The sequence below is a fragment of the Otolemur garnettii genome, unplaced genomic scaffold (genome assembly GCF_000181295.1).
Source record: "Otolemur garnettii isolate 467f Iridium unplaced genomic scaffold, OtoGar3 scaffold00025, whole genome shotgun sequence".
Classification (NCBI taxonomy): Eukaryota; Metazoa; Chordata; class Mammalia; order Primates; family Galagidae; genus Otolemur; species Otolemur garnettii.
In genome coordinates this window covers 18,254,010-18,266,223 of record NW_003852420.1, presented here as the reverse complement: position 1 = coordinate 18,266,223, position 12,214 = coordinate 18,254,010, and the positions used below count along the sequence as shown (strand labels likewise).

General features: G+C 52.9%; 1 protein-coding gene and 1 non-coding gene across 5 annotated transcripts in view; both read right to left on the bottom strand.

The window, feature by feature from the left end:
* Positions 1–7,738, bottom strand: part of DLGAP4 (DLG associated protein 4) — an 88,583-nt gene extending 80,845 nt beyond the window's left edge. For all 4 annotated transcript variants that reach the window (XM_023512154.1, XM_003788140.3, XM_003788139.3 and 1 more), the window contains exons 1-3: positions 6,740–7,738; positions 3,658–3,899; positions 1,677–1,791 (exon numbers count right to left, since the gene is read on the bottom strand). In XM_023512154.1, coding sequence (XP_023367922.1) covers positions 1,677–1,791; positions 3,658–3,899; positions 6,740–7,738 — 1,356 coding nt within the window. The remainder of the gene's footprint in view (positions 1–1,676; positions 1,792–3,657; positions 3,900–6,739) is intronic.
* Positions 7,739–11,885: 4,147 nt separating this feature from the next.
* Positions 11,886–11,988, bottom strand: LOC111724732. Its single transcript, XR_002772972.1, has one exon. It is a non-coding gene; the product is annotated as a U6 spliceosomal RNA (small nuclear RNA).
* Positions 11,989–12,214: the final 226 nt, after the last annotated feature.

The following is a 12,214-nucleotide window of genomic DNA, read 5'->3' as shown; positions in this document are numbered from 1 at the left end:
GGCGGGCGCCTGTGGTCCCAGCTACTTGGGAGACTGAGGCAGGAGACTTGCTTCACCCAGGAGTTGGAGGTTGCTGTGAGCAGTGATGCCACAGTACTCTACCCAGGGGGACAGCTTGAGGCTCTGTCTCAAAAAAATAATAATAAATAAATAAAATAAAGGAGGCCTGTGTGGCTGGGGCAGGGTAAGGGGCCCACAGGGCTTCACAGGTCCTAGTAGAGGGCTCTGGCTTTCCTACAGAGTGAGGTGAGAGCTATGGAAGGGTTTCGAGCAGGGGTGAGGCATGATCTGACTACTCCTTCGTGTTCTGTTTTGTTTTTGAGACAGTGTCGTACTCTGTTGCCCAGGCTGAGTGCAGTGGCATCATCATAGCTCACTGTAGTCTCCAACTCCTAGACCCAAGCAATCTTTCTGCATTGGCCTCCGAAAGTGCTGGGATTACATGATTTACAGCACCTTTAACAAAGCTCTCTCTGGCTGCTGAATATAGACTGGAGGTGGTCAGGACAGACATTCAAGTGAGACTTGCTGGGGCCTTGAAGAGGGTGGCAAGGGTGGAGGGTCCCTTGAGATGCATTGCTCTATCCCTCCCCACATCTGAGGTCAGACTCCTAGGTGTCTAGAGTGCTGGACCCTGGCTCCCACTGACTTTCCAGCCTGCCTGCCACCCTCATCTAGCTCTGGTGATGGACCTGCGCACAGTGGGGTCGAGGCCTGTTCCTGCCCAGAAAGGAGGCTGGGCCTGAACCTGGCTGCCCCACTGCCTACCTGTGCTGCTACCAGCGGTGTATGCCCTCTCGGGGCTTCATTTCCCCATCCTCAGCATGCAGGGAGCCCTCAAGCCCTAGATGGTTCTCCCTTGGCAAACCCCAAAGTATAGTGCACACGGAGGGGGCTGAGCTCCAGGTTTGGGATGGCACCAGATCCCTGCTTAGCTTTGCCTTCGCCAAGCTGTGTGACCTCATCTCTTTGAGTGTCAGTTTCCTCATCTGTAAAGTGGGGATATGGATAAACCCTCCAGAGGTGACTATGAGGGTTCAAGGAGCTGATGTTTAGTGAGCAGCATGTAAATTATCCTCCATGGTATAGGCAGAGCTGGCTGTGCCCTGGAGGCCAACTTCTTACCAGACAGGTGGACACAGAGGTTCAGAGTAGAGAAGTAGTTGCCTGAGGTCATACAACAAGATGATGAGGACCATAAAGGCAGCTACCCTTTGCTGGTCACATTTAATTTATTATCCCATTTATTCCACAATAATCCACCTGTGGTAGATTAGGAAACTGAAGCTCAGGGAGGAGGGTGACTAGTCCTGGGTTTATAACATCAGTGACAGAACTAGGATTTGAATCCAGGTCTTCAGTTCTCTATCTTCATGACTGTGAACCCAAAGAGAGGTGGCAAGGCCCATAACCCTGCTGGAAGCTGGATTTCCAGTGGTACTGTGGGCCTCCCTTGGGGTTATAGGTCAGGCTCATGACCATGCCCTTGCAGCTACAGGATGGTTGGTGGAGCAGACAGACACACACAGGTAGCTTCAGGAACAAAGATCAAACTGAAGCACAGAGGAGACATCTGGGTACCACCTGGCAGGGATGGGCCTGGGAATCTGTTCTCTTGGGTGGGAGGTGGGAGTCTCCCATACCCACTGAGTTTCCAGCTTGCCTGCCACCCTCACCTGGCTGATGCAGCTGGAGTCATTGAGGCTGTCGCTGACAGGGGTGTAGTCCTCTTCCCAGCTGGGACACTTGGAGGGCAGCAGCATGTCCACTGAATCCAGGCGGTCCAGACTCCTGGTGGGGGTGGAGAGCAGACAGGGCTCAGCCTATCTATTGTTAAGTTTGGGAAACTGAGGCTGGGAGGATAAAAGACTGGCCAAGGTCATCCAGCAGCAGAAGGAGAAATGGAAGTCACTGCCAGCCAGGCAGTGTGGGGGGCAGTGAGCAAGGAGACAGCTCCAGCTTTTGGAAGGCTTGACCATCTGTGATGCAGGGGTGGCCCTCACCTGTTATGCCAACTTTTGCCACAAGGTGGCAGCACAAGCTTGCATTTGACCACTTTAAGCCAGAGGATGGCCCTGCCCAACCCAATTCTACAGCCTCCTCCCTATCTCCCTGCAAGTCTGGGACATTTCTAGTGATTGGACAGGGAAGGTAAGTCAAGGTCCATAGCCTTGACCTTAGGTTAGGGCTGCCAAAGGACATCAGTCCCCTTGTGATGTCCAAGTGGCTTCTACTAGGCTCTCAAAGACTCACCACTTATTCAATGGCCCCAGCTCTTCCATCTTTCTCACATCTACCTGACCCTAAGTCTCTCCCAGCCCCTGTTACGGTGATAAAGTCCAAATATCCAACAGCTTGAGCCCCAATACAGATCTGCTTGGATTGGAAACCACCTTTCTCTGCTTCCCTGGGCAAGTCACCATGCTGTGCTTAAGTCTCAGTTTCCTTACATCTAAGGTGGGGATGACAGTGTGTTCTGCTGGGGCTGTGAGAGGACTCAGTGATGCAGATTACAGTGCTCTGGGCCAGGCACAGGGGCCAGCCAGGCAGGTGCTAAGAGAAAGCAGCCACTTCTGTTAGCTTCCCTCTCCTTCCAGGCCTGAGCCCCAGTGCTACTCACTTTGCCCACCTTACTAACCACTGATCATTCACAGAAATAAAATCTCAGGACTAGAAGAGGTCTTAGAGACCATCCAGCTCAGCCCCATCACTTGAAGATGGGAAAACTGAGGCTCAGAGAGGAACAGACCTGGGACCTGCTGATGGTGGTCCAATTCCAACCAAGAGGCCATTCTCCACTTTCTGCCCAGCCAGTGGGCCTCCTGGCTGCTCTCAGAATATGTGGCCCCATTCCTGCCTCACTTCCACTGTCATCTGACCTTTTTTTTTTCTTTCCTCTGTCCATCTTCCCAGGCTACCTACTCCATGAAGCCTTGGCTCATACCACAATAGTTGAAGAACTAGGAATAAGTTTGTTTCCTCTCTCTTCTAACTCCTAAAGCAACAGGTTAGGACTCAAATGGTGGAATTCTAGGCAAGGGTATTGGGAAGGTAAAGCCTGTGTATCTCTCTTTGGCTTCTTATCCCCTTCTATTTGGACTCACTCTCTTCCCCAAACATGGAGCTCTTACAAGGGCAAGGGCAGAGAGCACTCTGGTCTACTCGGAAATGCTGGTACAAGTGATGGGCTTCCTAAGGGCAGGGTTCTCCTAATCTGAAGAAGGTCCCCTGGGATAGTTCCCCTGTGGGATTGAATTTACCAGGAGATGTGGCTCCTGTGGCAGGGTTTACCTGGACCATTGCTCTAGAGTGGTTCTCCTTAAGGGTAGGGCGTGTTCACCTATATCTGAGGTTGAGGAGCAGGATTCATCTGTGGGCTGGGCTCTCCAGGGGCAGCCAAATGGGAGGAAGGCAAGGCTCCCAGGGATGGACATCCCATTGGAGACTCACCTGGGGGCAAAGCTTGCCTGTGAGCGGGGCTGGTGATTACTGAAGAGGCTTTCCCAGGGCGGGGCTAATATGAAGGGCGGGGCTCACGGGGATAGCGGGCATCCTGTGGGCGGGGCTCACTTAAGGGCATGGTCTCAGGGGGCAAGACCTACAGGTGGGAGGGGCTTGTCAGTGGGCGGGGCCCTATGTGCAGGGCCGCGCGCTCACCTGCGGGGGTTGCTTTGTTCTCCCAGTGACTGCTGCGTGGCCCTCAGGTAGCTCTGACGCCGCGCAGCGGTCTTGGGGGAAGGCTTGGGGCTGCCAGCGGACTCATCGCTATCCTCGTCGCCCATGGCCTTGATATAGCTGCCACTACGCATGCGCCGGCACGGGATCGGGCCCTCGGCCGAGGAGTCCGTCTCGCGCGGGGACAGCAGTGCGGTGGTCCATTCCCCGCCGCCGCCAGGCACCTGAGGATGGAGACAGGACTCAGCAGGGCCACTTGGAAAATGCACTGAGGACGAGGGCCCCCAGCTCTAGGTCCTAAAGCTTCCTCTCTCTCTAGCTTGGAGAGTTTGGCCTTATGTGCCTGGTTTCCTGCCCTGGGCTGGGAGGGCTACCAGGGGTTCAGGGCCCGCTTTGCCACAGCCTCACTGAGTGACCTTAAGCAAGTCTCTGCCTCTCTCCAGCCTCAAGCTTCTCGATGGATCCCAGGCTGGGTTTGCCCCTGGCCCTGTGGTCACAATGGCTTCCACTGTAGCCACCTTTACTGAGCCCCACGGTGCTGTCTCAGGGGATAGCTTATGGTCCCTCTGCACCACCAGGCCTGAGGGAGGGAATTTACTTGCAGAGAGAGGGACCCAAACCCAGAACCAGCACCTAACGCTAGGATGAGGGTCAGAGGACCCTGGCACATCAACATTGTGGTGGTGTCAGAGTCAGTCAACATTGTCCCACAGGTGGGAAAACTGAGGTACAGAAAGCAGAGGGGCCTGCAGGTGGGTAGCCACATAGAGAGCTGGAAAAAGGGTCAGTTTTCCCATATGAGCCCTTCTCCCCCAGTCCCCTGTGGTTACAGTGGCAGTAACTAATCAAGGGGACCTCCTCTGCCCTTCTGAGGCCAGGCTCTGCTGGCTGCTGCAGGGAAGGGCATGTTCTGCACTCCTCAGCCCCTTTCCCCCACATGTTAATTAACACAGTGGATGGCATTGTGAGAAGCCTCAGCCTTTACAGAGAGAAACCGCCCCCCCCAACATGTAGACACATCTCAACACTACAGAGCAAGCACACTCTCCCCTTTCACACCCCTTTGTAGGATACCCCCAGTGTGACTGCCACATACCTCACCAAGGACACACTCCATCACATGCACACAGAGCACGTCACCTCACTGCCACATGCCCTCCTAATAGTCACCCCAGCAGCAGACCAACAACTGCACTGCAGACAAACAACATACGCCCACCTCTTGGTATCCCCACCTCAACACACAGAGCACATGCACCCCAGGCCTGCATGCTTCCTCACAAATGCCTGGGCCCCCATGTTTCAGCGTACAGAGCGCGCACACTCTCCATTCCCTGATCACGCCCAGGCAGGCACCCTTCTCCATGTCCCTAGTGTCAGCAGCCAACCTTGTGTAGAGAAAGGGTCCTGTCTGGACTCCCCCCCACAACCTCTCCCAGCCTCCCAATAACCCCCTCCTCCACCTGACTGGCCCATCAGTCTCTAGGGCTATGCATTCTTCCTCCCAAAGCACTTGCTCAGCTATCCTCACCCCCACCCCCACTGTACCTTGGGAAGGTGGCCTTACACGTCCCTGTTCAAAACCTGTTGCTGACCACATCCATTTACCTCCTGTCACCCAAGCAGGCAGCACAAACCCCAGGGCCTGTAGGGCCACCCTCATGGTATTTCTGAGGCGTTTTTACATGATTAGACCAAACTGTACCATTTTGAGATGAAGCGAGGTCACAAATCACCCTCCCTAACGTTTCTAAACTAAGGAAGCAAACTGAGAGCCATAAAAGCCCTCAATATAGAAAATACTTTCTAGACTTCAATTTCCTCCTATTGACAAAGCCTTTCTCTCCCTAGCCTCTGGAATTTTATACAGAATTATAGGAACTCAGGGCTTTGTCAGACTCGGAAGTTTATCTAGTTCAAAATGCATCTAATGAGGGTTGCCAAGGGCTGGCCAGGCCTGCACTTCCCTGGCCCCAGGGTGAGGCACTCACTACCTGCAGGAGCAGCCCCTTCCATCTGAAGTCTGCTTCCTCTGATTTCTACCTATAGCCCAGCTCTGTGCCCAGGAGCCATCCCATTCACAGCCACGTGCCCTGCCCATGAGACCCCCTCAGGATGTACAGCCACAGTGATGTCACCTTGTGGCCATGGTGCATAGTGCGTGCCTCCATCAGCACTAGCATTTGCAAGAAGGCACCTGTTCCCCCAGCTGGGTCAGGGGCTCCCTGGCTCCTGCAGCCCTCTGTGCTGATCCCTGTTATGCTCAGCATTCTGCTGGTTGGGACTGTGTCTTATTTATTATTATTGCTATTATTTTTGAGACAGAGCCTCAAGCTGTCATCCTGGGTAGACTGCCGTGGCATCACCATTCATGGCTACCTCCAACTCTTGGACTCAAGTGATTCTCCTGCCTCTGCCTCCCAAGTAGCTAGGACTACAGGCGCCCCCCACAGCGCCTGGCTGTTTTTTGGTTGCAGCCATCGTTGTTTGTCGGGCTCGGGCTGGATTCGAACCCACCAGCTCAGGAGTATGTGGCTGGAGCCTTAGCTGCTTGAGCCACAGGCACCGAGCCGACTGTGTCTTATTTAATTCTAGCTCAGTTCACTTCATTGTCCATCTGTCCATCTACCCTCCTCTCCCACATTTCCTGAGCACTTCCTCCATGCCAGACACTGTTCTAGCCTTGGGACACATGGCTGTATCAGATGTGGTCCATGTCCTTAAGGAGCCACCAGTCCGATGGGGTGCCGGCAGCAAGCTGGCGATTAGGATGCCATGCACCTGGTCCTGTGAGGGGAGTGGGACAGCACAGCTTCCAGATTTGTCTTTGAAAGGGCAGGAACATGCTTTAGTCCCTATTAAGGGTTGGGCTCAGAAGGGCCCTAATCAGTATCTGCTGAGAGCACAGCTAGCAGAAGGCATCCCCTGCCACCCATTTCATAGCTGAGTAACAGAAGCCCAGGATGAAGTGACTTCCTAAGTGAATCTGTGGTATGGCTGGGCCTCAAAATTGGTGCCACCCCCCACATCCCTCACCCCACCCCTGACCCTGGCAGAGACTCACCTGCAGGTAATGGTAGGCTAGACCCTGGTGGCAGGATTTGGACTTTAGCAGACTCTTATCCAAGGTGGCTGAGGTCTTCTGGCAGACCTCGTGGGCATGGCTGAGGGTCAGAGTGGACCAAGAGCCCCGCTTGACGTAGTTGGTGTCAGTGCCCACCCCAAGGCTGGGGCAGGTGGCGGGGGGTGCAGGTGGGGGTGGTGGGGCCGTAAGTTCAGTAGTGTTGTTCTTGGTGGCTTTGAGCATATGCCCGCTGATGGTGTTATAGGCGTGCATGAAGTAGCGTGGCTGACTGCGTTCTGCCTGGCGGCCTAGTGTCATCAGCCCGGAGGCCGGGCCACTGCTGCGGAAGGCGCCACCCTCTCCGTCCAAGTTGTCATCAGAGCTCCACCAGCCCGAGATGTTGGAGCGGCTGCGCCGTTTGGGCTCCCCAGCTTTGGCCCGCTCTTTGCTTTTGCCCCTCCGGCCCTTGCCGTCCTCCAGGCCACCTTTCTTACTGCCATTGCCACCAACCTTGCCCGCTGTGCCCTCCAGTGAGGGTGCCTTGGTGAAGAAGAGCCGCTGGACTGAGTGGACGAGGTGGCGGATGCGGCCTGGGCTCTCACCACGGGCCTTGGCTTCGCCCCGGGGGAACTGGAGGGTGCTGAAGCCATCACGGTGGATAGGCAGCTGCTTCTCAAACTGGTCCAGAAGGTTGGCGGGCAGCCGGTTGATCTTGGTGGCTTGGGCATGGCTAGGGAAGGGGCTCTCCTCTGGCACCTCAAAGTGGGAGTTGTAGTGGATGCGGGGGAAGGTGCTGCTGGGTGGTGGCAGCTGGTTATTGAGGGGAAAGAGACCGTCCCCCGGCAGAGTGTTCTGCCCAGGGAAGCGGGCCTCACGGGCAAAGGCCTCTGTGGGCGATAGCAAGTAGGGGTTGCGGTCAGGCCCTGCAAACAGGGGCTCATGGGGTGGGTCTAGGCTGTCGGAGAGGTGGCGGGGGCGGCTGTCACCGAGGCCTTTCATGTTCCCGGCCCAAGGGGCAGGGGCTGTCGCCCTAGCAGGGCGCCCGGGTGGCCTCTCCCGGGCAGCAGCTACCCTGGGGAGAGAAGACAGAGAAAAGTCAGCTGGTCAGCTGGAATGGAGGGGACAGGGCCCTGGGAGACTCAGACCTCAGGGCTGGAAGGCTCTCTGATGCTAGCAAGTCTGTTCTTAATGCTGTGGGGCTGAGGATAGCAGTACAAGTGGAGGCCCCCTGCACTCCACATACGTGTATTAAAGAGAAGTTACAACTCAAGCTAGCCAACCACAGGACAGACAAAATATGTGCTACTCTCCTAGCTTGATAAAAACCTGGAAAGCCAGGTTTGAACCCAAGAGGTCTCAGTCTCTTCTGAGTTCCATGGTGGAATGTGGGGGTGGGGAGCTTCCCACCCTTCATTCTCTTTCCATCTCTGACCGTGTCCCTCACTACAAGGAACTGCACACATGAGAGTACCCCAGCCCACATCCAGGTTCGGTCCATGTGCCCCCAAACAGCCACCTCTGCAGCTCTGAGATGGTCCCGCTGGCAGCATCTGTTCCTGGGAGGATCCCCTGCCAGCCCTGGAAGCAGGCTTGGGGGCATTTGGGCATAGAATCCTGGGGCCCTCAGTATCCAAGGTGTTCTACAGGGGGATACAGGCTCCTAGTGGGCACATCCCTTGGGCTCCTGAATGCTCCTTGTCTTATGGAGAAGAATGGCCTTTTAAAGAGCCAGGGAGGCCTTCTAAAGAGTAGGACCCATCTCAGCCAGGTCTGAGGACAATACTGCCCAACTCTCTCTCTCTCTCTCTCTTTTTTTTTTTTTTTTAGCAGAATAATCCTTACATCAAATATAAACCCTCTGTAAAAATCTGCTCTGTCCCTGACCAATGCCTGCAGAGTGTGACCTCTGGGCTAGGTGCTCGGGGTACAGACACCAAAGAGGCCAACCAGCCCAAGGATGAAGCAATGATTGCCCGAAACAGAGTTCTCAGAGAGTCAGGGCACATCTTCAGGGCTAAGTGGGCAGGGCCAGGCCTCACAAGGGGATAGCAGTGACGTGGAATTGCTATAAAACAGGGCCAGTTGGACTGGCTGATTGCCAGGTCTTCCATCCTAGAAATACTAGTCCCAAACTTAGACAAGTCTTTCCCTTTTCTGGGCCTCAACTTTTCCATCTATCATAGAACACAAGGGAGGTGAGCCAATTCCTAAGACGTGGACCCCACCAAGTCTTGGACTACTGAGGGAGTCCATGGTTTGGTCTGACCTGTGCCCACTATGCTAAGGATCAGCAAGGGTCAGCGTGGCTGGAGTAGAGCAAGTGAGGACGAGAGGAAGGCTACTGGAGGGGCTGGGCCAGGTCAGAGCACAGCTGTAGCTGAGGCCAAGTGTGGAAGGCAGAATGATGGCCCATAAGTAGGCCCATGACCTCGTCAAAAGGAACTTTGCAGATGTGATTAAATTAAGGATCTTGAGATGGGGAGATGATCACATATTATCCATCTGGGGACAACCTAATCACATGAATCTTCATAAGAAAGAGGGACAAAGCTCAGTTAGAGATGTGACTGTGGAAGCAGAGGTCAGGGTGGTACAGGGTCATGAGCCATGGCATGCAGGCAGCCTCTAGACCTTGGAGAGGCAAGGAGACGGATTCTCCCCGAGAGCCTAGAAGGAACATGGCCCTGCAACCCATTTAGACTCTGACCTCTAGTCCTGCACCAGGATCCAGCCACATGGCCTCCCCGTAAGAGTGTCAGTGGACACAGGGACACGGACACCACAAGGCCACACAGAGCCAGGCTTGGAACCCAGGTCTCTTGACTCTAAATGCAAACCTCAGACCCTGAACCAGAGGGTCTGCAAAGAGAGGGGACAGTGAGGGGGTGCCCTTGCCAGCCGAAGGGCAGAGGGTGGGGGGGATGGGACCACACGAGGTGATGCCTGGCAGAGTAAATGTCCATAAGGCCCAGCAAGGTCTGGCTACTGCCAGCTTTTCCTGCCGGTCTCCATCTCTCACTCCCCACCTGCAGCCAAGCTCCCGGCCCTGCTGGATTTTCTTCACAGTTGTCATCGCTCTTAGAAACTTACACGTCTACTTGTTTGCTAGTTTTTTGCCCATCATCCACCGATTCTGTGCTGTCCAATATGGTAACCACCAGGTACATGTGGTCATAGAGCATCTGACATATAACTAGTGCAACTGAGAAATGAAATTTTAAATTTTATTTAAGTTTAATTAATTTTAACGTAAATAATATACATGGCACCATGTTGGACAGCACAGTTCTAGAGGTTTAACCCACCTCCTAGAAGGTGCCTCATCTTCTAATGCTGGGTCTAGCACACTTTCCTTTTTTTTTTTTTTTTTTGAGACAGAGCCTCAAGCTGTCCCCCTGGGTAGAGTGCCTGTGGCCTCACAGCAACCTCCAACTCCTGGGCTCAAGCGAGTCTCCTGCCTCAGCCTCCCAAGTAGCTGGGACCACAGGCGCCTGCCACAGCGCCTGGCTATATTTTGGTTGCAGCCATCATTGTTGTTTTGGCGGGCCCGGGCTGGATTCGAACTCGCCACCTTAGGGGTATGTGGCTGGCCTTAGCTGCTTGAGCCACAGGTGCTGAGCTACTTCAACCATTTTTAAGTGCACAGGTGATTAAGTATATTTACAATGTTGTGCCACCACCATCTATTTTGAAACCTTTGCATCACTCCAAACAGAAACTCTGTAATCACTAAGCAAGAACGCCTTATTCTTTCCCTTCTCTCAAACCCTGATAATTTCGTGGGTTTTTTTTTTTTTTTGTTTTTGTTTTTTATGAGACAGAGTCTTACTATGTCACCCTGGGTAGAGTGCCATGGCATCACAGCTCACAGCAAACTTGAAACTCTTGGGATTAAGTGATTCTCTTGGCTTAGCCTCCCAAATAGCTGGGACTACAGACACCAGCCATAATACCCAGCTATTTTTGTTGTTATTGTTGCAGTTGTTACTGTTGTTTAACCGGCCCCAGCTGGGTTCGAACTCATCAGTCTGGGTGTTATGTGGCTGGCACTGTAACCACTGTGCTACAGGTGCCAAGCCTGACCCTGATAATTTCTTTCTTTCTTTCTTTTTTTTTTTTTTGAGACAGAGCCTCAAGCTGTCACCCTGGGTAGAGTGCTGTGGCATCAAAGCTCACAGCAACCTCCAACTCCTGGGCTCCAGCGATTCTCTTGCCTCTGCCTCCCAAGTAGCTGGGACTACAGGCACCCACCACAATGCCCAGCTATTTTTTGGTTGCAGCCGTCATTGTTTTTGGCAGGCCCAGGCTGGATTTGAACCCACCACCTCAGGTGTATGTGGCTGGCACCTCAGCCACTTGAGCCACAGGCGCTGAGCTCTGATAATTTCTAATCTACTTTCCATCTCTATGAATTTGACCATCTAGAGATTACAAATAAGGGGAACCATATACAACATCTGTCATTTTGCACCTGACCTATTTTATTTTTTGAAACAAGAGTCTCACTTTTTTGCCATGGATAGAGTGCTGTATAGTCATAGCCCACAGCAACCTCAAACTCTTGGGCTCAATTGATCCTCTTGCTTCTTGAGTAGCTGGGACTACAGGTGCCCACCACAATCAGCAGCTATTTTTAGGAGACAAGGTCTCACTCTGGCTCAGGCTGGTATCTGACCTATTTTACTTAGCATGAAGTTCTCAACATTCCGCCATGTTGTAGCTTCATTATGGCTGCATACTATTCCACTGATGAGCACATACTCTGTTTATCTGTGTCTGCTGGTGCACACTGGTTGTTTTCACCTTTTGGCTATGGTGAATAATGCGGCTATAAACATTAGTATACTACTATCTGTCAGAGTGAGTCCCTGTTCTCAGTTCTTTAGGGTGTATACCTGGAAGTTGAATTGCTGGATCATCTGGCAATTCTATGTCTAACTTTTTCAGGAACCACCAAATTCTTTCACATGGTGTCTGCACCATTTTCCATTTCCACCAGTTTCTCCACATCCTTGCCAGAACTTGTTCTTTTCCTTTTTAAAATAAATTATTACCATCCTAGTAGGTGTGAACTAGTATGTCATTGTGGGTTTGACTCACAGTTCCCTGATGACTAATGATTTGAGCATCTTTTCATGTGCTTATCAGCCATTTGTATATCTTTTTTGGAGAAAAGTCTGTGCGCAAGGGCCATGCTAATCTTCTCCGTGTTGTTCCAATTCTAGTATATGTGCTGCCGAAGTGAATATCCTTGCAGGCTCTTTTCTTTTTTCTTCCTTCCTTTTTTTCAGACAGAGTCTTGCTCCAACTCCCTAGGTAGAGTGCAATGGCGTGATCCTAGCTCACTGAAACTGTTCCTCCTGCTTCAGCCTCCCGAGTAGCTAGTTGGGTCTGCAGGTGCACACCCTTACACCTCGCTAATTTTTTCTATTTTTTTGGCACAGATAGGATGTTGCTTTTGCTCAGGGTGGCCTT